This window comes from Tenrec ecaudatus, chromosome 6 (genome assembly GCF_050624435.1).
Source record: "Tenrec ecaudatus isolate mTenEca1 chromosome 6, mTenEca1.hap1, whole genome shotgun sequence".
Lineage (NCBI taxonomy): Eukaryota > Metazoa > Chordata > Mammalia > Afrosoricida > Tenrecidae > Tenrec > Tenrec ecaudatus.
Genome location: NC_134535.1, coordinates 22,482,922 through 22,506,257, shown reverse-complemented (window position 1 = coordinate 22,506,257; position 23,336 = coordinate 22,482,922). Strand labels below are relative to the sequence as shown.

The 23,336-nt window shown below is 48.2% G+C and overlaps 1 protein-coding gene across 1 annotated transcript in view; it reads left to right on the top strand.

Annotated features, from left to right (window-relative positions):
- Positions 1 to 23,336, top strand: part of STAB2 (stabilin 2) — a 165,884-nt gene that overhangs the window by 44,768 nt on the left and 97,780 nt on the right. The window contains exons 12-23 of the mRNA XM_075552708.1: positions 2 to 151; positions 2,042 to 2,185; positions 2,976 to 3,032; positions 3,184 to 3,309; positions 7,920 to 7,973; positions 8,545 to 8,625; positions 12,035 to 12,187; positions 14,973 to 15,035; positions 18,149 to 18,235; positions 19,010 to 19,096; positions 21,318 to 21,429; positions 23,025 to 23,205. Of these exons, the coding sequence (XP_075408823.1) occupies positions 2 to 151; positions 2,042 to 2,185; positions 2,976 to 3,032; positions 3,184 to 3,309; positions 7,920 to 7,973; positions 8,545 to 8,625; positions 12,035 to 12,187; positions 14,973 to 15,035; positions 18,149 to 18,235; positions 19,010 to 19,096; positions 21,318 to 21,429; positions 23,025 to 23,205 (1,295 nt within the window). The remainder of the gene's footprint in view (position 1; positions 152 to 2,041; positions 2,186 to 2,975; positions 3,033 to 3,183; positions 3,310 to 7,919; positions 7,974 to 8,544; positions 8,626 to 12,034; positions 12,188 to 14,972; positions 15,036 to 18,148; positions 18,236 to 19,009; positions 19,097 to 21,317; positions 21,430 to 23,024; positions 23,206 to 23,336) is intronic.

Here is a 23,336-nt window from a genome sequence, read left to right as displayed (position 1 = left end):
GGTGAAAGAGCTGTTGATGGACAATGCAGCTGCTCGGTACTTCGTGAAATCCCACATCATCGCTGGGCAGATGAGCATGGAGCGTTTGAACAACACAGACACCTTCTATTCCTTGACGGGACGGTCTGGGGACGTCTTCAACCAGGAGAAGGTAAGGGCTGCCCCGAGGTCCACGCCCACGATAAGACTGTTGACTGAGTCGGTGCCTGCAGCCTGTCTCTCTCTTTGCGTTTGGGGCTGGTGAATGCTTGCAAGAACTTTGTGCCTCGTTCCTTGCTTATCAGAGCACATTTCCTTTGGAGGAAGCAGCCCAGAGCAGGGAGAGGAAGGGTCAGGAAGGAGGGGAATGAAGTGTTTGATTTGAGTTTGAGTCTGAATTTGTTGTCAAGCCAACCATCAGTCATCTGCCAGCAGGAAGGAGAAGCTTTACTGAAACCTTATTTCCTGGAAGCATCGCCAGCCTGAAGCCAGCTCAGCTTCGTTGATGGTTGTTGTTTTTTAACAAAAGGAAATGGATGTGTTGGTTTATGACAACCTCAGATGGGTTTATCCATTCTCTGCAGCCTAACACTCCATCTTTCCTACCCTCATTAGGTCTGTCGTGCTTTCACCAAGTGAGGTTGCCCTCCCCCACTCTGCTCACTCTTCTGGTGACTTTACTCCCGTCCCTGAGCACGGAGAGGAAGGAAGGGATTCATCCGCAGGATGGACCTGGGGGCCGTCCAGCCAGTCTCATTGTATTTCACGGCATTCCAATCGGTATTAGAGTTCTGGAGCGCTGATTCTGTGTGAGCTATGGGGAGAAGACTTCGTTGTTGCTCTAAAACCCGCACCACCGCCCTTTGAAGGAAGTGCTACTGCGCATGAGTGTGGATTGATGCTAGGTCCATCCCGGTGTGTCTGAGCTAACTGCAGCCCTGGGCCATTGCTTAGCCCCTTTGCCCCTGAAGTTGCGAGGGGAAAAAGAAAACAGAAGGAAGTACAATCATTGCCCTCATGGATCCAATGGGAAACTGAGCTGCTTGACTCCAATGCCAGCGTCCTTGTCCAGGACGATGTGTTGTGTGTATGAAGATGGATGGATGGGTGGATGGATGGATGGATGGATGGATGGATGGATGGATGGATGGATGGATGGATAAACAGGCATGTAAATAGGTAGATTGCTGTCAGATGCCATCAAGTCGTTCAGACTCATTGCGATCCCATGTGTAGCAGAAGGAAACACTTCCCGGTCCTACACCAACCTCTCAGTTGTTAAGTGTGAGCCCATTTTTGTAAGCGCGGTGTCGATCCATCTGGTCAAGGGCCTTCTTCTCTTCTGCTGCCCCTCTGATTTGCTAAGCATGATGCCACGACATTTCACTATCCCTGCCTCTAAGGAGTATTCTGGCTGTACTTCTTCCAAGAGAGGTTTGTTTGTTCTTTTGGCAATCCTTGGTACTTTCGATATTCTTTGCCAGATCGATAGATCGATAAACAGATAGACCCAGACAGGTGGAGATAGGTGGGTTGTAAATAGCTACAGAGCTATGGCTTTGTTCTGCACAAGAACAAACATCTATCCATTTAACAAATGTTTACTAAACCCGAAACATGTAGGCTCTATAAGGAAAAAGGAATTTACTTCATTCATTAATTCAATAAATAGGTTATTTGCCTTCTCTGTGCAAAACACTAAAGTAGGTGATGACTTTACAATAAATATTCTGATCCCTTGTGGAGTTTGAATTCCTTATAACCCTTGACCTATCATAACTACCTACCGTATGTGACAGTCCTCAGAGATCTCTAGGTCTTCATGCAAGCCCGGTGACATCAACTAAGCGGACACCTTGGTTAATCCCGTTTTAGTTTAGAAACCATCCACCCATGTATGGATTGTGATAAGAGTTGCACGGGGCCCCAATAAAATGATTTTTAAAAATCCACCCAAATCATGCCGTCGATAATCACAGGATGAAAGGACTCAGGACATCTGACTGCTCATCCAGTGCTCCTCTCGGAAGCAGCCTTCATTTCCTTTTCCTTGGTGCTACAGGACAATCAACTGAAGCTTAAGCTCTACGGAGGCAAAAAGAAGGTGAAAATTATACAGGGCAACGTGATTGCTTCCAACGGGCTGCTGCACATTATCGACAGAGCCATGGACAAGATGGACCCCACATTCGAAAGCGACACGGAGGTGAGATGTTCCAGGTGAAAGTGATGTCACCCCAGCTCCAGCTCCCTTTGTGCCACTTCTGAGAAGAAAAAGCCTCCATTGACATCTGTATTGGGACCGCCTTTGGAAGCATGTGGAAGATAGGATCATTTAAACCTGTTTTTACTATTCTAGGAACATGCACAGAGAGGGAAAAAAAAGGCACACAAGAATTATAGAGAAAATATATTTTTTCCTTTATGATCTCTCTTCTGGCCACAATTAGCAACTCAGCCTAACATCCAGTAGTTGTGAAAAATGTATTCCTTATGTTTTATGAAGAAGGATAGTTCTCACTGTGATAAACTTGATTCCCTCGGATCTATACAATGATAACCAAAGGTCACTTCAGAATGTGGGGGTCCAAACTACTCTCTAAATTATAATATCAAGCATTTGTATGATGCATTGACATTCACCAAATTATTATATATATGTATAACTTTATATACAAATAAACTGTATAACTAAGACTCACTCACAGCCATTGAGCACAGCAAGTCATGGAAACCCAAAAGGACAGGACAGAATTGGCCCTGTGAACTTCCAAGACTAAACCTCTGTTTGGGAGGAGACAGTCTCATCTTTCTCCTAGTACAAATGCAAGTGTAGACATATTTACATTTTTTTCTTTACTAAATGAAATATATTATATAAATTCACATAAACTCTCCCAGTCCCTGAATGTTAGGGTTTTGGTTTTGGGGGTTTTGTTTGTTTGTTTGTTTGGGGTTTTGTGACTGATTTTTACCCCAAAAATCTTTCTCTTTAGCAAACCATCATGGCAATGCTACAACCAAGATTCAGCAAGTTCAGATCTTTGCTAGAAGTGAGTACTCATAAATTTCTGGAAAAAGTTATCTATCAAGTCTTTTGTGGAATTAGTGACGGTGCCAGTTATTACTACATGCTGGTGGATTATTTCAAATATCTGCCTAAAACAGGTTTCAGATTTATCAAGTTTCATTTCTCAAATACAGGAAACCAACGTGGGACATGCCTTAGATGAAGATGGGGCTGGTGGACCATACACTATTTTTGTTCCAAGTAATGAAGCACTAAGTCACCTGGAGGATGGCATTCTTGATTACCTCCTCACCCCAGAGGTATAGTATCCTCCTCGGCTTGAGAGTACCGATTCCCAGAGGTTAGGCTGCTGAGAATCATGTGATGAGTTTATTAAACAGGAAAATTCCAAAACCTCACTTGACACAGTGTGTCTTAGTGAGATCCAGAAAAAGTCATTTTGAAGCAGACCCCACCCTTCTAATTCACAGAGTCTCTGGTCACCCTGTTTTCAGAATCTGGAAACTTGCTGAGGCCTGTTTAGTTTAGGGGTTCATATTTGTGCATTCTCTCAGGATACTTTCAGGTCTCTTCAAGGTATTCTGTTTCCAGAAAACTTGGAGGTTAGGAAACATGATCAAACAAATAAATCAGAAGATAATTGCTTTCCATGGAAATGTATTTTCAACCTATCAAAGGGTCTGGTGGTCATTTGAAAAGGCAGTAGGTCTCCCAGCGTCTTGAAAATAAAAAACTTTTAGAAAATGTAAGTCACACTCAACTTCTCCATCATCTAGCTATTGCAGACTGAGATAATATGCCCTCTGCGTCTATAAGGGTCTCCTGGGTAGCCCAACTGGAGAAGCACTCTACTACTGGCCAAAGGGTTGGTGGTCCAACCCCATCGAGAGGCATCTGAAGATCATGCTGCCACACACTCCCTGCCTTCCAGTCCCTCCTAAGTCATAGTGACCCAATATGACAGAGTAGACCTGTAGAACATGTAGGTTTCTGAGACCACAACTCTTTGCAAGAGTAGAAAGCCTCATCTTTCACCTACTGAGCGGCTAGAGGATCCTAACTACTGACCTTGGGGTTGGCAGCCAAATGCATAGCCCACTCTTGCCTCCAGGGCTCCCATCAGAAGCTAGGCGCAGGTGTTCACTCGTCAGATGTCGCAGAGTTCATTCTGACTCACGGAGACCAGGCCTGAGGACCTGCTTCCAAAAGCTCACATCCTTGAAAATCCTCTGAGAAGTTCTGTTCGGCACACAGAGGTCTCCATGAGTCAGAAGGGACTCAATGACAAGTAACAACTGAATGTGAAGGTGCAGCTTTTCGTTTGATGCAATTTATTTTTTTAAACAATAGTAAAAGAGCTCTCGGGTACCTAATCAAGGGCACTTAAAGATAAACTAAAATGTTTTAACTCAAATAAGAAAAAGTCAACCTCCCTGTTTTCCTGTGTTAGATGTCATCGAGTAGACTCCAACCCATAGTCACCCTGGGTACAACCTGGTCCTGTATCATCCTCACAACTACTCATATGCTTGAGCCCAGTATTTCAGCCACAGGGTCAATCCAGCTTGTCCAGTCTTCCTCTTTTACACTGTCCCTCTACTTCACCAAGCATGATGCCCTGCTCCAGGGACTGGTCTCTCCTGAAAACATGTCTGACGTACAGGAGACCAAGTCTCAGCATCCTTGCTTCTAACAAGCGTCTGGTTGTACTTCTTCCAAGATAGATGTGTTTGTTCTTTGGGCAGTCTGTGGTACTTTAGATATTCTTGACCAGCACCGTGATCTAAATGCATCAGTCCTTCCCCAGTCTTCCTCATTCAATGTCCAACTTTCACATGCGTATGAGGTCATGGGAAACACGGTGGTTTGGGTCACGAGCACCTTAGTCCTCAAAGTGCTTTTCAACCCTTTAAAGAGGTCTTGTGCAACAAATTTGCCCAGTACAATTGGTCTGTCGATCTCTTCTCTGCTGCTTCCATGAGCATGTATTATAGATCCAAGCAAGACAAGACCTTTGACAACTTCACTCTTTTGTCCGCTTATCACGATGTTACCTATTGGTCCAGTTGTGACCATTTGGGGTCTTCATTACATTGGGTCAAAATCCATACTGAGGGCTGCAGGCCTTGATCCTTATTGGCAAGTGCTTTAATTCCTCCCCACTTTCAGCAAGCAAAATTCTGTCATCTGTGCATAGGTGTTGTTTCCTTTAACAGCCTTCCTCCATCCCAATGTCACATTTGTCTGCACATAATGCAGCTTCTCTGGTGATCGAATAAGACAGAGTAGGTGTGGTGAGAGGATACAACCTGACACCCACCTGGCCTGATTTTAAGCCGTGCAGTACGCTCCCGTGCTGTTCGCACAACTGCCTCTGGATCCAGGTGCAAGTTCTGTGGGAGCACTGCTGACCTTGAGCTAGCAGCCCCAAGTGTAGCTCATGATGCCACGAGAGCAGGGTGGGCAAGAGACTTGCTCTTGGCAATTCACAGATACCTTGCAAGCAAAAATGAAGTGGAGGGATAAGAGTTTGCAGAGTTCAAGGTCATCTTGACAATTTGATTATTAAAAGTGCCCTTGATAAAAAAAAGTGCATTTCGCGCTCACCTCCTTCTATTTCTCCTCTTCCTCCTCCTCCTCCTCCTCCTCCTCCTCCTCCTCCTCCTTCTGCTCCTTCTCCTTCTTTCTCTCTCTCTCTCTCTCTCTCTCTCTCTCTCTCTCTCTCTCTCTCTCTCTCTCTCTCTCCCCTCCCCTCTCCTCTCCTCTCCTCTCCTCTCCTCCTTATCCTACTCCTCCTCTCCCCGCTCTTTCCTGCTTCTCCTCCTCCCCCATCACTGCCTCTGGCACCAGGGCTTATCTTTTTCCCTGACTCTGAAAGAAGGAAAAAATGTCCTCATGGAAAGAATGTGAAGCTTATCACTCTACCGCAGGACTCTTCACCAACAACAGCACCTGGAAGCATTTCCCGAGGCTCTGAGCTGGGCTGGTGAACTTGAACCTAATGAAGGTTCTGACTTCCCCTAGCCAGATAAGGCAGCCAGCCGCTGAGTGACCACAGCCAGGCTGAATGGGGTCCTTTGGCCCTGCTATGCTCTTAAATCTTGTCAAAGAGATGTCCCAGCCATTGATTCTTGAGACTAAAGAAGTAGGCTCTCCAGTTGATAGACTCCTCTCTTTAGACCAGAGAGCTGAAAGAAATCCGTGCCAGCCCTTGTATTTTGCAGGTGAAACTGGAGACGCAGAAAAGGAGAGGGACTCCAAGTCACACAGAAGCAAAACAGGGATGAGCAGTCAGGCTCCGGTGGTTCTGCTGAGTGCTCTTCCCTGTGACTGTCAGCTGGTGCCCTCACATGTTTATGGAGGACCCAGCATGTGCCCTACGCTGTGCCAGCTGGGGCAGAGTGATTATTGAGCCAGGCACGCCCTCTCTCTGCCTTCCAGCTGTCTGCAGCTCTCTGTGAGCTGGCATTTCCTTGCCTTACCCAACGTGACCCTCTGCCACAGACCATACTGAACTTGGAACAGTTTTTTTCTCTACTACCTGCACGGCTCCACTACTGGGTACCATGGAGTCATTATAAGAGGAAACAGGGACTGGAGGGTAAGGGACTTACTCAGAGGTCTCCCTGTTCAGGGCGGCAGAAAGCACCATTCCCAGGGCTGACTGGTAGCTGCTTCAACTTTCCAGTTAGCAAGCTTGCCCCACACATCATGTTCCAGGCTTATAGACATGGTGGCTGCATAATCTATCAATCACACCAGGACACTCTGGCAGTGAATGGGGCTGCTCGCACCGCGAGTGTAAACCAGGTTTGCCCCAGTTGCACCCGGACATATGGTCATCCTATTGACAGTGAACTCCCCTGGCACAGATCATGGGCCAACATCAGATGCTGCAAGGCGACAGGGTGGGTGGATTGGGTTGAGTCTGATTTTCTTTCAACTTGGAACTGTTAGGGCATGTCCCTAGAGCAGGTCCATTAGTCAGATCGGGATCTACTACCCTTTGTCACTGCAAACCAAGACCAAGGATTGGGGTTTGAAAGCTGTGACACTTGGAACTCCTGGGTCTCACTGAGCTGACAGAGTGCAGCCATTCTCCGTGAAACCACTGCTGCCACCGTCTTCTCCCAACCTACAGGGTACTTGGGAATGTTCTGGAGAAGAATGTTCAGGGGAATGTTCCGTATATCTCTCCGGTCCCTCAGCCCATTAGAGGACTGCTGGTCTTGGTGACGTTCCCTTCCTTGCATCCCAGGACCCTGTCCTGTCTCCATGGCTGCTTCAGTTCCCTGAAGCCACAGAAGCTCGGGGGGAGGGGGGGAAGGGACAGAAAGCTTTGAAGAAGAGATCAGGGGCCCGGGAAGCTCACACAGGAAAAAGTGCTGCCCGTGTGGTGTTCTTAACAATAACCCTGGATTCCCAAGCAGCCGATATGCAGGATGTGTGTCTGTGGAGAAATGGAATTGAGTTATAGACTGGGGCCATCTTCATAAATCCAGAAGGTCTCCTTACACACTCAGATGTGAGGAGGCAGAGGGGGCAGAGGGCTTGGACTTAGTCTTACTCCTATGTCCTAAAATTACTTTGGCAGCTTCAGAAATGTCTTTACAACTTGGCGTTCTCACACATTAAATTGGGGGGGGGCAGTTGCAAAAGAATCCCTTCCTCGAGGGCTTGTCTGGAGGATTGAATGAGATGGTGGTGCAGATAACATCTTCACAGCAGAGCCTAACACAGAGTCGCTATTTTTCAGATGAGACTTCTCCAAACTTGGACTTCCTGAGATAGAGATGATGGGTTTAGAAGGGTTTTTTTCATCTTAATTAAAAGTTTGAGGAGGCTCCCACAAGAGGAGGGGTGATGTGCTTTCGTCATTGACCAAACAAGTCTTCTGATTTCTTTGCAGGGCTCTCGGAAGCTTCTGGAGCTCGTCAGATACCACCTGATCCCATTTACCCAGGTCGGTGCCACCTTCCCCAGCTCTATTTCCCATTGCGATACCAGGCCTGGCCTTAAAGTCCCACCTGTAGGTGCTAGTTCAAGTAAAGACTCCTATTCTTCTCCTAGTACATATAGCACAACTTAAGACCAGAGCCGCGATCTTGAATTCCATAAGGTGTGTGCTAGGGAAAGTGTGCTCCTTGTAGTTTGTCTGTGACTCTGGGGCTTAGCGTCTCAGTCATAGGTTCCCAAATGTATTTGGCTGAGCACTTCCTTTTCAGGAATATATATATATATATATATATATGAAATTTTTGTACTATAGCTCATAATCCAGGATAAAGTGTAGGCATCTGCTTTGGCAGCACCCCTTGGATTGTTCCAGTGGCCCCAGGATTTCCCCCTTTGGGAAACACTATTCTAACATACCCTAAACCAGGCATCATGAGTATGTTATTAAAGACCTCTTCCATGCCAAAACACCCATGATGTGTCTTATGATCTCGAAGGCTCTGTTTTTTCTCATGAAGACAGCAAATGTGGGATTGATGTGCCGCTCTCCATGTCCCTGTCTATTGTCTGCATTTCAGCTCGAAGTGGCCACTCTCATTTCCACTCCTCACATCAGGAGCATGGCCAACCAGATGATACAGTTTAACATAACCGACAACGTAAGTGAGACATCTACTACTAGGGTCATTGAGCACGTGCATCTTTGTTCTGAACATGGCTCGCCATCTGACCTCCACACTGTCGCACAGACTTAACATCCTTACGGCTGTTTCATCCATGTGCTCATTCTCCCAGCAAACATTTCCCAAGTCAATGCCACCGGCAAGATGCTGAGCCAGGTGCCAGGGGAAAGACAGTGAACAAGCAGACTCGCCGCCCAGTAGGGAGTCAAACTTTAAAAAAGTAAGAAGGGGAGTGGTCGGTTAGTCATTCAGTGACAATGTCAATAAGCGCCACCAGCCAGACGTGCAGGGCAGCTGTAAGAGCACATGACAGGAGGAGTCTGAGCTAGCCAGATGGCCAAGGAGTACTCCCAGAAGACGTGCTGTCTGAGCCGAGCTTGGAAGGATGCGTTGTAAAGAGCTTGGGCGGAGGTGAGTGAAAAAGCGTTCTAGGCAGAAGGGGAGCATGTGCAAGGACCCTGAGGTGGGCAGGAACATGACAACACCGCAGAGAGGGCACAGTGGTTCAACTAAGGAAACGCTGGCCCTGCAATGTCAGCAGGAGTCTGATAGCAGAGAGCTTACATCTCCTGTTGATTCACCGTTGATGATGATGCTCACCCATTCTTTCAACAAATACCCCCCGACAGTCTTGTACGTGCCAGGCACTGGGCTGGGTGCTGGCGACAGACCAGAGAGCAAACAGACAAAAGTCCCTGCGTGGGACTTCCATTCTAATAAATAGGAGGATAGATTAAAAAAAAGTCAAGCAATTAAGATATGCCGTATGTCCATGAGTGATACCACTGAGCAGGAAAACAGCGGAGTGGAGTCGAAAGGATCAGGTTAGTGGTGGGGCTGATCTTTTACTTATTTGTTTTAATCATTTTATCGGGGGCTCGTACAACTCATCACAATTCCCACATTCATCCATTGTGTCGGGCACATTTGTACATTTGTTGCCCTCATCATTCTCAAAACATTTGCTTTCTACTTGAGCCCTGGTAACAGCTCCTCATTTTCCCCTCCCTCCCTCCCTCATGTTGATAATTCATAAATTATTGTTATTTGGGGGCTGACCTTCTAGAGAAAATGCCCGTGAGCACTTCACCAAGAAGCAAGCATCTGAGCGCAGATCTGAAGGAAGTGACTGAAAGAGCAGTCCAGAGGGAGCGAGCGAGCGACCTGGGCAAAGACACAGCCAGGAGCACGCCTGGCCTGTGCAGTCATTGTGACTGAAACAGAGCGGCCCGAAGGAGACTGCTCAGTGCTGTGGCTGGAACTGCGCCTCCCCTGCTCCCCACTACAGCCCACGGCAAAATAAATGGGATAAAATCCCAACCCTGTGCCTGTAAACATGGCATGGCTCCCAGAGATTCCCTGCCCCCTTATTTCTGGAAGTAGGGGAGTTTCTTTTGTTATGTCATACCAGTACAGGGTGGGTCCTAGACCTAATTACTTGTGCATTATAAAGAGCTGAACAGCCACCGAGACAAACACAGAGGAAAGACACCATAGAAAGACAGACACACATAACAGATGCATCTCTAAGACCAGGAACTCCAAGACTGCCATCTACCAGAAGTTGAAAGAGACAAAGAAGGGCCTGGCCCCTGAAGCCTGATTGGGGACTTCTAATCTCTTGAACTATATATTTAAAAAAAAAAAAAGAAGTATGTTCTTCAAAGCCACCCAATTGTGGTATTTGTTTAACAAGCTCCCAACCAAACTCACTGCCACCAAGTTGATTCTGACCCTAGAGGACAGAGCAGCGTAGCGCCTGTGGAGGTCCAAGGCTAGAATTCTTTATGGGAGTAGAAAGCCTCTTCTTTATCCAGGGGAGTGGCTAGTGGCCTCCCACTCCTGATATGTAGCTGGAAGCCCTAGGAAAATCTAGGTTTCTGTATGGTGTAAGTAGTCATCATAAGGACCTGAGCTCGTACTTGGAATGAGATGAGAATTGTTAATAATGGAATGCCAAGGTCAGATACACATCTTCACAGGGTTACTGTGGCTGCCGTGTTGAGTATTGGTTCCCAGGGAGGGTGACAAGAGTGGCAGGGAGACCCGCTAGGAGGCTATTGTAACTATGCAGAGAAGGGGGGGTGGCCCCGAGACCAGAGCGGTCCCAGGGAAGTGGTAAGAAATGGATGGATTCTGAATACAGCTTGAAGGTTGACCCAGCCAAGTTTCCTGGAGAATTCAATGCGAGTTGGAGAGAAAGGAAGCCAAGAAGAACCTGATTTTTTTTTTTAATTTTAGCAACCGAAAGAGAGGCGTTACCGCTGATTGAGATCAAGAATACTTCAGAAAGAGCAAGTTGTGAGAGCTTAGAAGAATTAGTTATTTTTCTGCTTTCTTCACTAGAGCCCTGGGAGTGCAATGGTTATGCATTGAGCTGCAAATTCCGCGTTTCGAAAGCACCAGCCCCTCTGAGGGAGCCTTTCTACTCCCATAAAAAGTTACAGTCTCTGAAACTGAGGGGCGGTTCCACCCTGTCCTGTAGGGTCACCGTGAGTCAGCATCGACTCGATGGCAGTGAGTTTGGTGGATTTCACTGGAGCATGTTATCAACCCATCGCAATCCCCTTGTTTGTTCACTGATGTAGCCTCAGCTTCAAATCCAAGGTCAACAATCATATTTGAATGAATGAATGACTCCTCAGTTTGGCCCAGAGCAGTAGGACCATCTCCCAAGGTTACGTGGCACATCTGTTGGAGAGCTGGAATAGTTACCCCTTTCTGCTCAGCCCAGCATCGGGGAGGACCATTCTGCCCCTATCACTTGTGCAAGATCATCCTTGCCTGATATCCTCATTGCCACGGGTGCCACAACAGAGTGTCACCCCTTGGGTGACTTAAACCAACCAGAGTTTCTTCTCTCGCAACCCTGGAGGCTAGAAGTCTGAATTCAGTGTGTCAGCAGGGCCGAGCTCTCTCCGAAAGCTGAGAGAAGAGCCTTCTTTGTTTCTTCCAGTTTCCGCTAGGCCTGGGCCTTCCTCGGCTTGTGGCAACATCACGCCAATCTCAGGCCATCTCTTCATGTCTCTCCTCTTCTTCGATGGATCCTTGCCATGTTGGGTTAGAGCCCCTCCTGCTCTAGCATGACCTAGCATCACACTAGAGTCAATTACATCTGCAAAGACACTATTTCCCAACAAGGGCACGCTAACAAGGACTGGGACGTAGGACGTGGGCATACGTTTGGGGGAGACACAAAACAGCCCATACTACCTGGGATGAGTCAAGTGATCATTTCACAGTCACACCTTCTTGTCAGACAGGCCCTTCTAGTAGCCTCTTTCACCCCTTTGATGGTAGGGTGTCATTTGGTGAGGCCACTGTCCTTGAGACCTGCCTGGGGCCCTGCATGTACAGAATGAAAGCTGCCTTTGCTTCCTTCCAGGGACAGATTCTTGTGAACGGTGTGGCCATGGAAGAAACAGAAGTGGCTGCCAAAAATGGCCGAATTTACACCCTGGCTGGAGTTCTCATTCCTCCCTCCATCATCCCAATCCTGCCTCACCGATGTGATGAAACCAAGCGGGAGATGAGACTGGTAAGGCAGCTTGGAAGCCAAACAAGGGCAGCCAGCCCCCTAGCCCCTCAGCGTGCACCCCAATTCAATTCACTCCTCACAACCCTGAAGAGGCTGCCAGCGGGGTGCTTTGGACCCGGGAACCTAGTCCCCTCGGGGGCTTCTGTTCCCACGAAGAGGTCAGTGGGCCTGAGATTGTATCTCAGCAATTGAGTCAAGGTCCTGGGAGGATACCTTCTCCAGTGGGACCTGGGGCCAATCTTCTATCGGCCCCTGTCCCTGTCACGCAGGACCACCGCTCTTCTTTTCACATAGTTTTGCTCAGGTAGATGACCCAGCCAGCTGATTGACCAGTTTTCCCTAGTGTTTTCAATTACCAAATGTTCTGTTGGGCCACGAGCTCCTACACCCTGGAATTGCCTTTCCTGTTTCCATAGCAACTTTGTGGCTCGGCCTGTTTTAATCCATGCACCGTAAATTTCAACCTTGCTGCACAAGCCATCTTTTGGTTCCCGGGGGAATCATCGCCTGAGGTTGTAGTAATAGTAGGTCTGAGTCGTCCCTTTTGGGGACAATCCGTAACACCTGGTGGTTCTCATAAGATCCTTAGAACCTTGAACAAAGAATTAAAAACAAAGCAAACTTGTGACCATGGGGTCAACTCACACTCATGGCGAGTCTTTCGCTGCAGAGTAGAACTGATCTGTGGCAGTTGTTCGTCTGTCATCTTCGCAGACATGTTATGCTGGGGGTCCTTCTGCCACGCCTCGAGGTTGATTTGAAACATCAGCCTCTCGGTGGCACCAAAAACAACCCTCATTGCCATCAAATTGATGCCGACTCACAGTATCCTGTAACTGGTTTTTTGTTCCCACAGCTTTATTGGCTTATAAGTCACATCATACAATTCAATAGTGGTGTGACTGTCATCCTTATTGCAGGGGTTGGCAGACTGCAGTGCATGAGCCATGTGGCTCTGAGGGAAAATGGAAAAAATAAAATTGAAAATTTTCAATTAAAAAAAAAAAGAAGAGTTGTATGATCATCATTCCAATCAGTGTTAGAACGTTTTCTTCCTTCTTGTCCTCGCTGTTATTACCTCTCCAATTCCCCACAACCACCCCTGCCACAGGCCCAAGGAGCCATTAGCACAGTTACTGTGGCAATAGATTTACCTATTCTGCACTTCATATACAGAAAAAATGCTAAAAACAAACAAGCAAAAGGTAACACGGATAACAACATGAGACAGATAAGAACCGTGATCGAAAAGAGAGCAGATAGTATTAAAAACTGGAACAAATGTAAATGCATCATAAGGGAAATCAAATGAGACGAGTGCTAAATCACAACCTAACTGTACCTGCAACAATCCATTTTCCAATGCATTCTGCATGACAGCAAGACTACTCACATCCCTGGTCCATGCAACTTTTAACTCTTTATGGGAATAGTAAATCCCATTTTCCTCCCAAGGAGCTGCTGGCCATTTCAAATTGCTGACCTCCTGGTTAGAAGCCCAACATGTAAATACACAAGGGTATTTGAACAATAAATAATGACCCCATGTTATCTATTTTATTTTATTATAGAAGGCTTTTTTATCATAAACTTGGGAAGTAACCCAGGAGGGACCTGGTGCAGGATCGAGGCCAGTTGCCTTGATTCTAGCTCTCCTGTATCATGACTGATGGCTTCAGCCTATTGACACAGTCTTTGCTGGTTGGCAGATACGTTGTGGGCACGTGGTTCATTTCTGAGTACCGGATGTTGAGAGAAGCAGAAACCTAAAGGCCATGTGTGTTTCAGAAGCCAGCATCGATACAAGACTCTCCTGGTTTGGAGAAGGGAAGGCTCAGAAAAGACCAGATGAAAATAATGATGTCTCCTTCCACAAAGGTGAAAATATTAGGAAAGAGATGGACCCACTATTGAGTGGTGTCGATTCTGACTCGCAGACTGCTCCCGAGCATTGCCGAGGCTCTCAGTCTGTACAGGAATGGACGCCTTCATTCTCTCCCGGAGCAGCTAGGGGGCTTGAACTGCCAACTCTTTAGTTAGCAGCCCGGTGTTCATCTACAGCACCACCAGAGCTCCGAAAGGGGATCAATCATTAGAGTTCTTCAGAGCTCTCTCTTCAAAGGAGCTCTTTTGACCTTCAGAAAAGGAAGTTGTGGAGAGACAAGGTCAGCCCGGACTACCTGTCTGTCTGTAGGGTCGCTCTGATTCACGTTATTCAAAGTGTATTCTCCGTCTCCCCAAAGAACACCATCAAGATAGGACTTCAAGCTGCAACTGAAAGAATTTTCATTCGACCAAGAAAATAATATCCCTGATAAACATCTTGTGTATGAAAGAAAGAAAGAAAGAAAGAAAAGAAATTCCCAACAGCTGCCTGAGGAAGCGAGTTTTATGTTTTTTGCCTAATTTCTCTTAGGTTTAAAGTAAGATGTGCAAGCTCTGGGTGACATAGGATGGTTTACATTGGGCCTGTTTACGCTAGTGAGGGCCGTGGGTGGAGCAAGCAGCTTGCACTTGGTTACTCGGCTAAAGGTGGGCAGTTCAAATCCACCCAGCAGTGCCATGGAGGAAAGTCTGGCAAGCCCTTCCTGAAAAGATCACAGCCGGGAGCATGTTCTTCATGGGGCAGTTCTCTTCTGTTCACATAGGGTCACCATGAATCAAAATCTACTCTGTAACCTAATGGTGCTCTTGTCCTAGGCAGGGTAGCATCTGACTGTGGACAGGAGTCCCCCTGCTCCGTCTTCCAGGAGCACCTGCACTGATCCACCGTCTTTCCTTGCAGGGCACCTGTGTGAGCTGTTCCCTGGTGTACTGGAGCGCCTGTCCAGCTGACTCTGAGCCCACAGTAAGTGTGAATGCTTTGCAAACCACGGGTCATCCAGGCAACCCTTCATGCGCTGAAGCTTCTTAAACGACTCCCACTGCCGTCGAGTCAATTCCAACTGAGAGTGACCCTCTAGGACAGAGTAAAACCGCCCCTTGGGGTTTCTGAAGCTGTACGCTTTCATGGAATCCAAAAGCCTCATCTTTCTCCCTTGGCGTAAGTAGCTGGTAGGTTCCAACTGCTGGCCGTATAGTTCACAACCCACCATCAAACCCAGCACAACAAAAGTAGTTTAGGTTAAATAGTAAAGACTGTCTGCCCTGAGGCCTTGTGCACTTTTAAGATCTATGTGGGATTAAATTTCCAACAGGCAACTCGAAAGACTAGACAGGAACATAAGGAGGCAATGAACTTATATGAATGGAGGAGGGATAATTAGGAAAAGGAAGGATTATTGCACAACCCAAAGACTGTGATCGGTGTCACTGAACGGAACATGTGAAACTGCTGACTTAGCATTTTTCTGGGTAGAGTCTCAGCAAATATCAATAATGAAAATTTTTAAATGAGCTGATTCCAGAAACCCCAGCGGAAGGCGAATTTTGAGAATGATGAGGGCAACTAATGTATAAGGGTGCTTTACTCAATTGATGTATGTATTGATTGTGATAAGAGTTGTATGAGCCACAATAAAATGATTTTTAAAAAGAAAATTAAGAAAACAAATCACCAAAAAAATGTATTTATTTCCATTAGGCTAATATTAGCTTAGCCCGGTATTTGAAGAGCTGATGAAAAGAGAATCCACAGATGTATGTTGAAACCCTTCCTCATTGGTACTAAGCAATTTGCTGAACCCTTATCATCTAATTTTCATAATCTGTAAATAATAATAATAGGATTCACATAAATTAAAAACCCACACATGATTCCTAAATCAAATAATTTAATGTTTGCATTGCTATTCCCAGACAACCAGAGAATTACACCGAGACCATCAAACCTAAAGTGAAGCTGAATTCACACATGTATTAAGGATTGACTACAATTGTGGTTCTAGAAACATAAACATGAAAAAGATTTTTGTTTGCTTTCACTTTGAGAAGCTCTAACCTACATTGAAAAAGCACCTCGTTGCACCAAATCAAACCAACCTCACCGCCATCAAGTTGATTCCAACTCATAGGGACCCTGTAGGACTGTGGGTTTCTGAGACTGCGGCTCTTTATGGGAATCAAAAGCCTCATCTTGTTCCCACAAAGTGACTGGTGGCTTCAAACTGCTGACCTTTCAGTTCATAGCCCAAAGTGTAACCAACTATGCCACCAAGAATCCATCCATAGTTGCACAACAACCTATAATTCAGACGTCAATTACCCCGTCCGCTGCAAAGCAAACTACTCTGAGCTACATTGATCAGAGAAGTTTCTGCCTACAAATCACCACAAAAGATTCTTCCCACCAGCAGCTTCCTTCAGCACCGATGCTGTGGTTGGGAGGAGCTGTCAAGTGAGGTCACACTCCTAGCGACCCCGTGTACCACAGAATAAACCACTGCCTCCATCATGGAGGTGACCTCAGAGGTGCAGCCAGTGCGTCCGTTTGTCTCGCTGAGGGCCTTCCTCTTCTTCAGCGACCCTCTACTTTACCCATCAGAATGTCCTTTGCCAGGGACTGGTCTTTTCATCCAAAGTACATGAGTTGAAGTCTCACCATCCTTGCCTCAACGGAGCATTCTAACTCTACTTCTTCCAGGGCAGACACGTTTGTTCTCGGCCAGCCCGTGGTACTTTCAGCATTCTTCCCCAGCAGCATAATTCAAAGGCATCCATTCTTCGCCAGGCTTCTTGGTTCATTGTTTAGTTTTCCAGGCACGTGACGCAATTGGAAATACCATGCTGGGTTCAGGTGCATCGTATTGCTCAGGGTAACATATTGGCTCTTTAACCCTTTAAAGAGACCTTGTGCAGCAGACTTGCTCAATGCCAACCATGCCCATGCTAATTGCCAATGCCAATGTGTCATTTGACTTTCTGACTGCTGCTTCAATGAGTATTATTATAGATCCAAGGTAAATGAAATGATGGACAACTTAAATCTTCTCTCCATTCATCGGGATGTTGCCCATTGGTCCAGTGGTGAGGCTTTTTTGTTTTCTTTACATTGAGTTGTCATCTGCACTGAAGGAGCCTTCGATCTTCATTGGTAAGAGCTTCGGGCCCTCTTGGCTTTCGGTGAGCAAGGATGTGTCATATGCATACCACAGCTGTTCATGAGCCATCCTCCAATCCTGGAGCCTCATCCTTCTTCACATGGTCCGACTCTCTATGATTTGCTCCACGTGAAGATTGAATCAGTATGGTGAGACCTTGCGCATTTTTCTTGGTTGAAAGTCGCAGTTTCCCCTTGTTCTGTTCAAATGTCTGCCTCTGGGTCTAGGTACGCTTTGCACAAGAACACAATTCCGTGCTTTGAGATTACCATTCTTCACAATGTTACCAAGAGGTTGTTTGTTTGTTTGTTTGTTTTATGATACACAGAGTTGAATGTCTTTGCATCAATAAATCATGTAAGCATCTTTTTTGGTAGTCTCTGCTTTCAGTCAATATCCATCTGCCACTGGCAAGGATATCCCTCATGCCACATACTCTTCTGCATCTAGCGTCAATGTCTGGCAGTTCCTTGTTGATGTACTTCCACAACCAGCCATCTTTTAATGATCTTCAGCAAAACTTGACTTGCGCGTGATATTAATGACTCCAAGATTCCTATCTGGGAAGAGCATAGGGTTGGTAATTGGCTGAAGGGAAGACTAGGCCACATGAGGGCGGCAGGACCGTGTGCCCCGAGCAAGGAGAGGTGCCTGCCACCCTCTGGAAGGCAGCATAAAGATGCACGTGCCGCGCGTCGCTTGTACTGCGTTCCATAGGCTAGAAAGCGGAGGTGTGGAGAAAGGCGCTAACCTGGCCGGAACCAAAGCTTAGACTTGGACGCCAGTGAGCTGGCGCGGTCAGAGCACTTTCCCGGCACTCGTGGTAAAATGGAGAAAACCTGTTGCTTGGAGACACGCGGTCACGCCAAGAGGACCTAGAGGTGCAAACTGGACATGCTCCTTCTCCTCGGCTTTCTTCCAGGCCCTGTTCACACACAAGTGCGTCTACTCCAGCAGGACAAGGAGCCTGAAGAGCGGCTGCGCCAGATACTGCAACACCACGGTGAAGGTGAGCGGGTGCGAGGCCCCAAAGACGCCAGGAGGGCTGGGCTGCTCCAGGAGCTTAGGCCCAAGGACCTGCGTGCGCCACAGCGGGCTGGCGGTGAGATGCTGACAATGTCTTCCCACAGAGAAATCAGGAATCGAAAGGCAGATTCTCTATACGTGACTAGGTCCCCCTCTTTCCTACACCAGTCTCCCCCAAGGTCCTCCACCCTTCTTAGCGTGGAGCCCACCCTCCGCCCATCGCCCTGCCTGTCCCTGGCCTTCCATCCTAATTTAGAGAAGGCACCGGGCTGCTCCCTCCCTTGTGGACACGCTTCTAGATTAATGTGGGCTGGCTCGCCTTCCAAGGTGCCATTTAATGCTGCCTTCTCCAGGAAGCTTCCCCCATCCCCCAACCCAAAGGGGTCCCTACAGACCTGCCCTCCATACCTCACCCCCACTGCAGCCACTCTCATACGGTACTTTGTTTTCCCAGCACTTACACCCTCAGAAATTATCTTTTTATTTGCTTTATTGTCTGCTCCTCCCCATCAAATGCCAGCCTTGTGAGCAAGAGGCTGTCCTCTGCCTCGTGCCCACTGTGAGAGCCAGGATGGTGCCCCTGGTGGATGCTCACGAGGTTGGCTGGGCACCAGCAATGCTGCCAACTGCAGAAAGAGGAAATGTTCTCCTAAAGAGAGGCCAGAGCCAATGCAAACAATGGACGTGAAAGCACACTTCCTTGGCAGAATGGAACTCGGGTTTGGGGTCTAACAGACAGCAACCTTTTGTCTCTCAGGTACCCACATGCTGCAAAGGTTTCCATGGACCCGACTGTAAGCCGTGCCCGGGAGGTTTCTTGAATCCATGCTCGGGAAATGGCCAGGTGACCAGGACCCCCCCCCCCCATGCCCACTTCTCATGACTGTGGGGGGTGACCTTTCTAAAACTCGAACTCACTGTCATTGAGTCAGTGCTGACTCATAATGACACCCCCCACCCTCCCACCCCCATCGTGGGTGCCAAGACTCCTGGGTAACAGGAGTAGAAAGCCCAGTCTTTCTCCAGAGGAACGACGAATGGTTTCCAACTGCTGACCTTGTAACCCGTAACCACTACACCACCAGGGTTCCCCAATCTTCCTTAAGTTGAAAAGTTGTTTTTCAAGTCACTATGAAAGAGTTAAACGGTGCCGGGCACTGCTCACTAAGAAACAAAGTAAACCCACTGCCATTGAGTGGATGCCAACTCATAGCGACCCTGGAGGACAGGGCAGGACTGCCCTGTGAGTTTCTGACACTGTGATTCTTTATGGGAGAAGGGAGCTCTATCTTCCTCCCACATATGATTTACAGGCAGTTCTGGATAAAACAAAAATTAGTGACAACACATGGTGACCCGTGTGTGTGACAACAGCACTGCCCGCCATGGGGTTGTCAATAGCTGTCGTCTTTCAGCAGCAGATGGCCAGGCCTTTCTTCCACGGCACCTCTGGATGGACTCCACATCCTACCCCAGGGCTTCAAAAGAACAGAGCAGTTCCTCAAAGCAGAGAAGGTGCCTGCAAGCAAAGAAAGCTTGGCCCAGGCGTGTGAAAAGAAACCAGTCTGGTGATGCTGCTTCTAGTCTTTTCTCTCCCGTTGCCATGGTCACGGGCAACGCAGCAAGGCTTTCTGGTCCTCCCCTTCCTCCCATGGAAGATTGAGATTACTTCCAGAATCAGTATTTTATGATATTTTAAAAAATAAGAAGAAAATGGTATTTCCCAGTGATGACTGTCCCCTCTCCACCCCGCAACCCTCTGCAAAACATTCCTGGTGGCCTAGTGGTTTTGAGTTGCTGCTAACTGCAAGGTCAGCAGTTTGAAACCACCAGCCACTCCTTGGGAGAGAGATGGGGCTTTCTATTCCTATAAAGAGTTAACAGTCTTGTAAACTCACAGGGGCAGTTCTACCCTCTCCTATAGGGTTGGTCACTGTGAGTTGGAATTGACTCAATGGCAGGGACTTGGCTTTTTTGGGTTTTTATTTTGGGGGGTTGTTTTTTGTTTAGAAGGTCACTGCCATCATGTCGATTTCTACTCATAGTGAGCCTACCAGGAAGAGCAGAATTTCCCCTCTGGGTTTCCCAGGCTGTAAATCTTTGCGGTAGTAGACAGCCTCGTCCTTCTCCAGCCGCCAGCTGGTGGACTCCATCCACTGCCCTGTGGATAGCAGCCCAGCGCAGGACCCACTATGCCATGAGCGCTCCTCTGCAAATCCTCGTGAGATGTCAAGGCCAATCATGAGCTCCTGGAGCTCAGCGGCCAGAGCACAAAGTGCTTCCTAGGAGGAAGCCCAAGATCTGAAATGTGGCTCTTTCCAGGGGGGGTGGGAAGCCGGTGCAGCCTCCAGTAGGGACGGCACACAGGTGAGGGGGATGGGAAGAAGCTGAGGCTGGTGGCTGTGGTCAGCCAGGGGTCAGGCAGGCAGTCAAGCCCAGCAATGCCACGTCCCCACGAATCTAACCTTGCTGGGCCTGGAGAGGTGGGAGTCCCAGAATTTTACCACTGAAGAGAGAATAGACTGCAATGGAGAGACTGGAGAGAGAAAGGATAGGCCGTCCTTCTGAAGGACCGTGGCTGACCACTGACCACTGACCACCTTCAAGCTTTGTTTGGCGCTTCTCAGTTCACCATCACAACGCCCACCCCCAGGAGATTTCCTTAGCTTTCCAAATCCTGGCTTGGAATCCCCCAACACCCCCACATCCAAACCAATGGCGGTTGAGTCCATTCCGTGTCAGAGCAGAACTGTGCTCAGTGGGGGTTTTCAGTGGCTAATGGGGGGCAGGAGATCAGGGGGCTTTGGTGATGAGGGACCACTGGCGGAACTCAAGCCTTCAGCCTTGGGGTTAGCCTTGGGGTTATCTACCACTCACACAAACCATGTGTATCACCCTGGAGCCTGATGCCAACGTGAATCCCCTTTCTACAAGGAGTCCCAAAGTGTCGTTTAAAACGGGAGGGAATCTAAGTTCAAGAATGCGAGGGTGTGGACTTCAAAGCACACAGGGGCTCCGTGCTGGCGCGTGTGGTCCTGATACCCCCGGGCCCCCTCTGTTGGCAGTGTGCGGACGGCCTTGGTGGCAATGGGACGTGCCTCTGCAAGACTGGCTTCCGAGGCTCTCAGTGTCAGTTCTGCTCCAACCCCAGTCACTATGGACCTCGCTGCGACAAAAGTGAGTGGGCCGTCCGGTCCTCCCTTCCTCCCCTAGCCATCGCCTTAGTTGTTGTCGACATCGGGTTCTATGACCTTTCACCTCAGGGCTGTGGCTGCCCACTGCCTCAGGGGGTGGAGGGGCTGGGGGTTTCTGTTCCTTGCTGGGATTTCATCCGGTGAAATTAAACCCTGGCTTGCTTCAAAGCCCATTGGCCCTCGTTTCTGGTGTGACCCAACTCCGCCCATCCCGTTCTCCTCACTCCACCCCCTTCTCTTTCTGGCCATCACCCCCAAGCATCCCCGTATGAAAATCTTCCCCTGGGGGCAAAATTTCAGACTCCTTCATTTCCCATCATGGTCCCAGCCACGTTCTGGCGAGATTGTCTGTGCCCGTCTCTCCCTTCCCTGAGGGGTGGGTGCCTGAGACGGAGGGGCTGGCTCACATTTTAAAAAAGCTTCCATCAATAGAAAATTTAAGATTGAAAGGATAACCAAAAACCCAGCCCACCCGGTTGCCATTGGGTGGAGAGACGAGTAAACTCGCGGCCAGCCCGTGTGCTGTGGGAGCGTGCTCTGTAAGGTGTGAAAGCTGTGAACGTCCCTGGGGGGGGGGGGGAGGAGGGGACCCAAAACTACCAACCTTTCGGTTGCTCATCAAATGCTTAACTGTCTGCACCATGTGGGGCCTCCAGCGGGATGATGGGAATGTGGAGGTGCCCATGCTGCCGCGGTTAACATTTACTTACTAAGAGAAGCCAACTTTGCAAGGCTGAGTTCCAGCACCTACGTTGGCATTGAGCACCATGTGGTGTGAGATGGTTGGCCTCTCTGGAGCTCGGTTTTCTCAGGGAAGATGAGGGTTACACACGTCCCTGCCGGTGCTCCTGGGTTAGTACATGAGTGCTACGGAGATGGCATGTGGCAAAGGCTGGCGAGGTGCCCGCCACCTAGTCAGTGCCCGAGGGTTGGCCACTGGTTATCAGTGGCTGTTGTGCTAGAGAGTGGTGCACAAATACAGCAGGGGTTATACCCGCCCAGAAACCACTTCTAGTCACTCCAGAATAGCTTCACGAAAAGGGGAGACATTTCTAGATTAAACTCTGTACCCACAAAACAAACCAAAAACCTCATTTCCATCGAGTTGATTCTGACTCATAACAACCCTATAGAAAATGGTAGAACTGCCCCTGTGAGTTTCCGAGAATATAACTCTTTACAGGAGTAGAACGTTTCACTTGACTCCTTTGAATCAGTTGGTGGTTTAGAACTACTGACCTTGTGGTTAGCAGCCCAACCACTACCTCACCAGGGTTCCTCTACCCACAAAGTAGGTGGGAATTGAGTTGCTTGGTCTCTTTCGCTGTCACAGACCACCCTATATCCCTTCCCCTCCACTCACAATGGCACGCGCATCTGAAATAGCCCGGAGACAAGCGCTTCCTGACCTCGGGAGGCAAGCCGACTCATCACAGACCCTCCCAGGCACACAGAGAAACATTTGAGTCCCTAAGAAATGGCAGCCAGAACTTTCCCCCCCAGGTGCTGCTTTGAGAGGAGACAGGAAGGGGTGAGTTCCTGTCCTCCATGACACAATCCCTCTTCCTTCTCTACCAGAATGTCCATGTGTTTACGGGACATGCGACAACAGGATAGACAGTGACGGGGCCTGCCTCGCCAACACCTGCCGAGACGGTACCGCTGGGAGGTTCTGCCACAAGCAGCCCTCCGCCTGTGGGCCCCACATGCAGTTCTGTCACATCCACGCCACCTGTGAATACAGCAACGGGACAGCCAGGTAGGACACTGCCCGTAACAGCCCATGGCCACTGGGCAACCTGAACCCAAACCATATCTCAACTCTTTGTAAACTCTCCAGCTGATAGTCTGACTTTGTAGGAAACAACCAAAAATAAAAATTTATTTAAA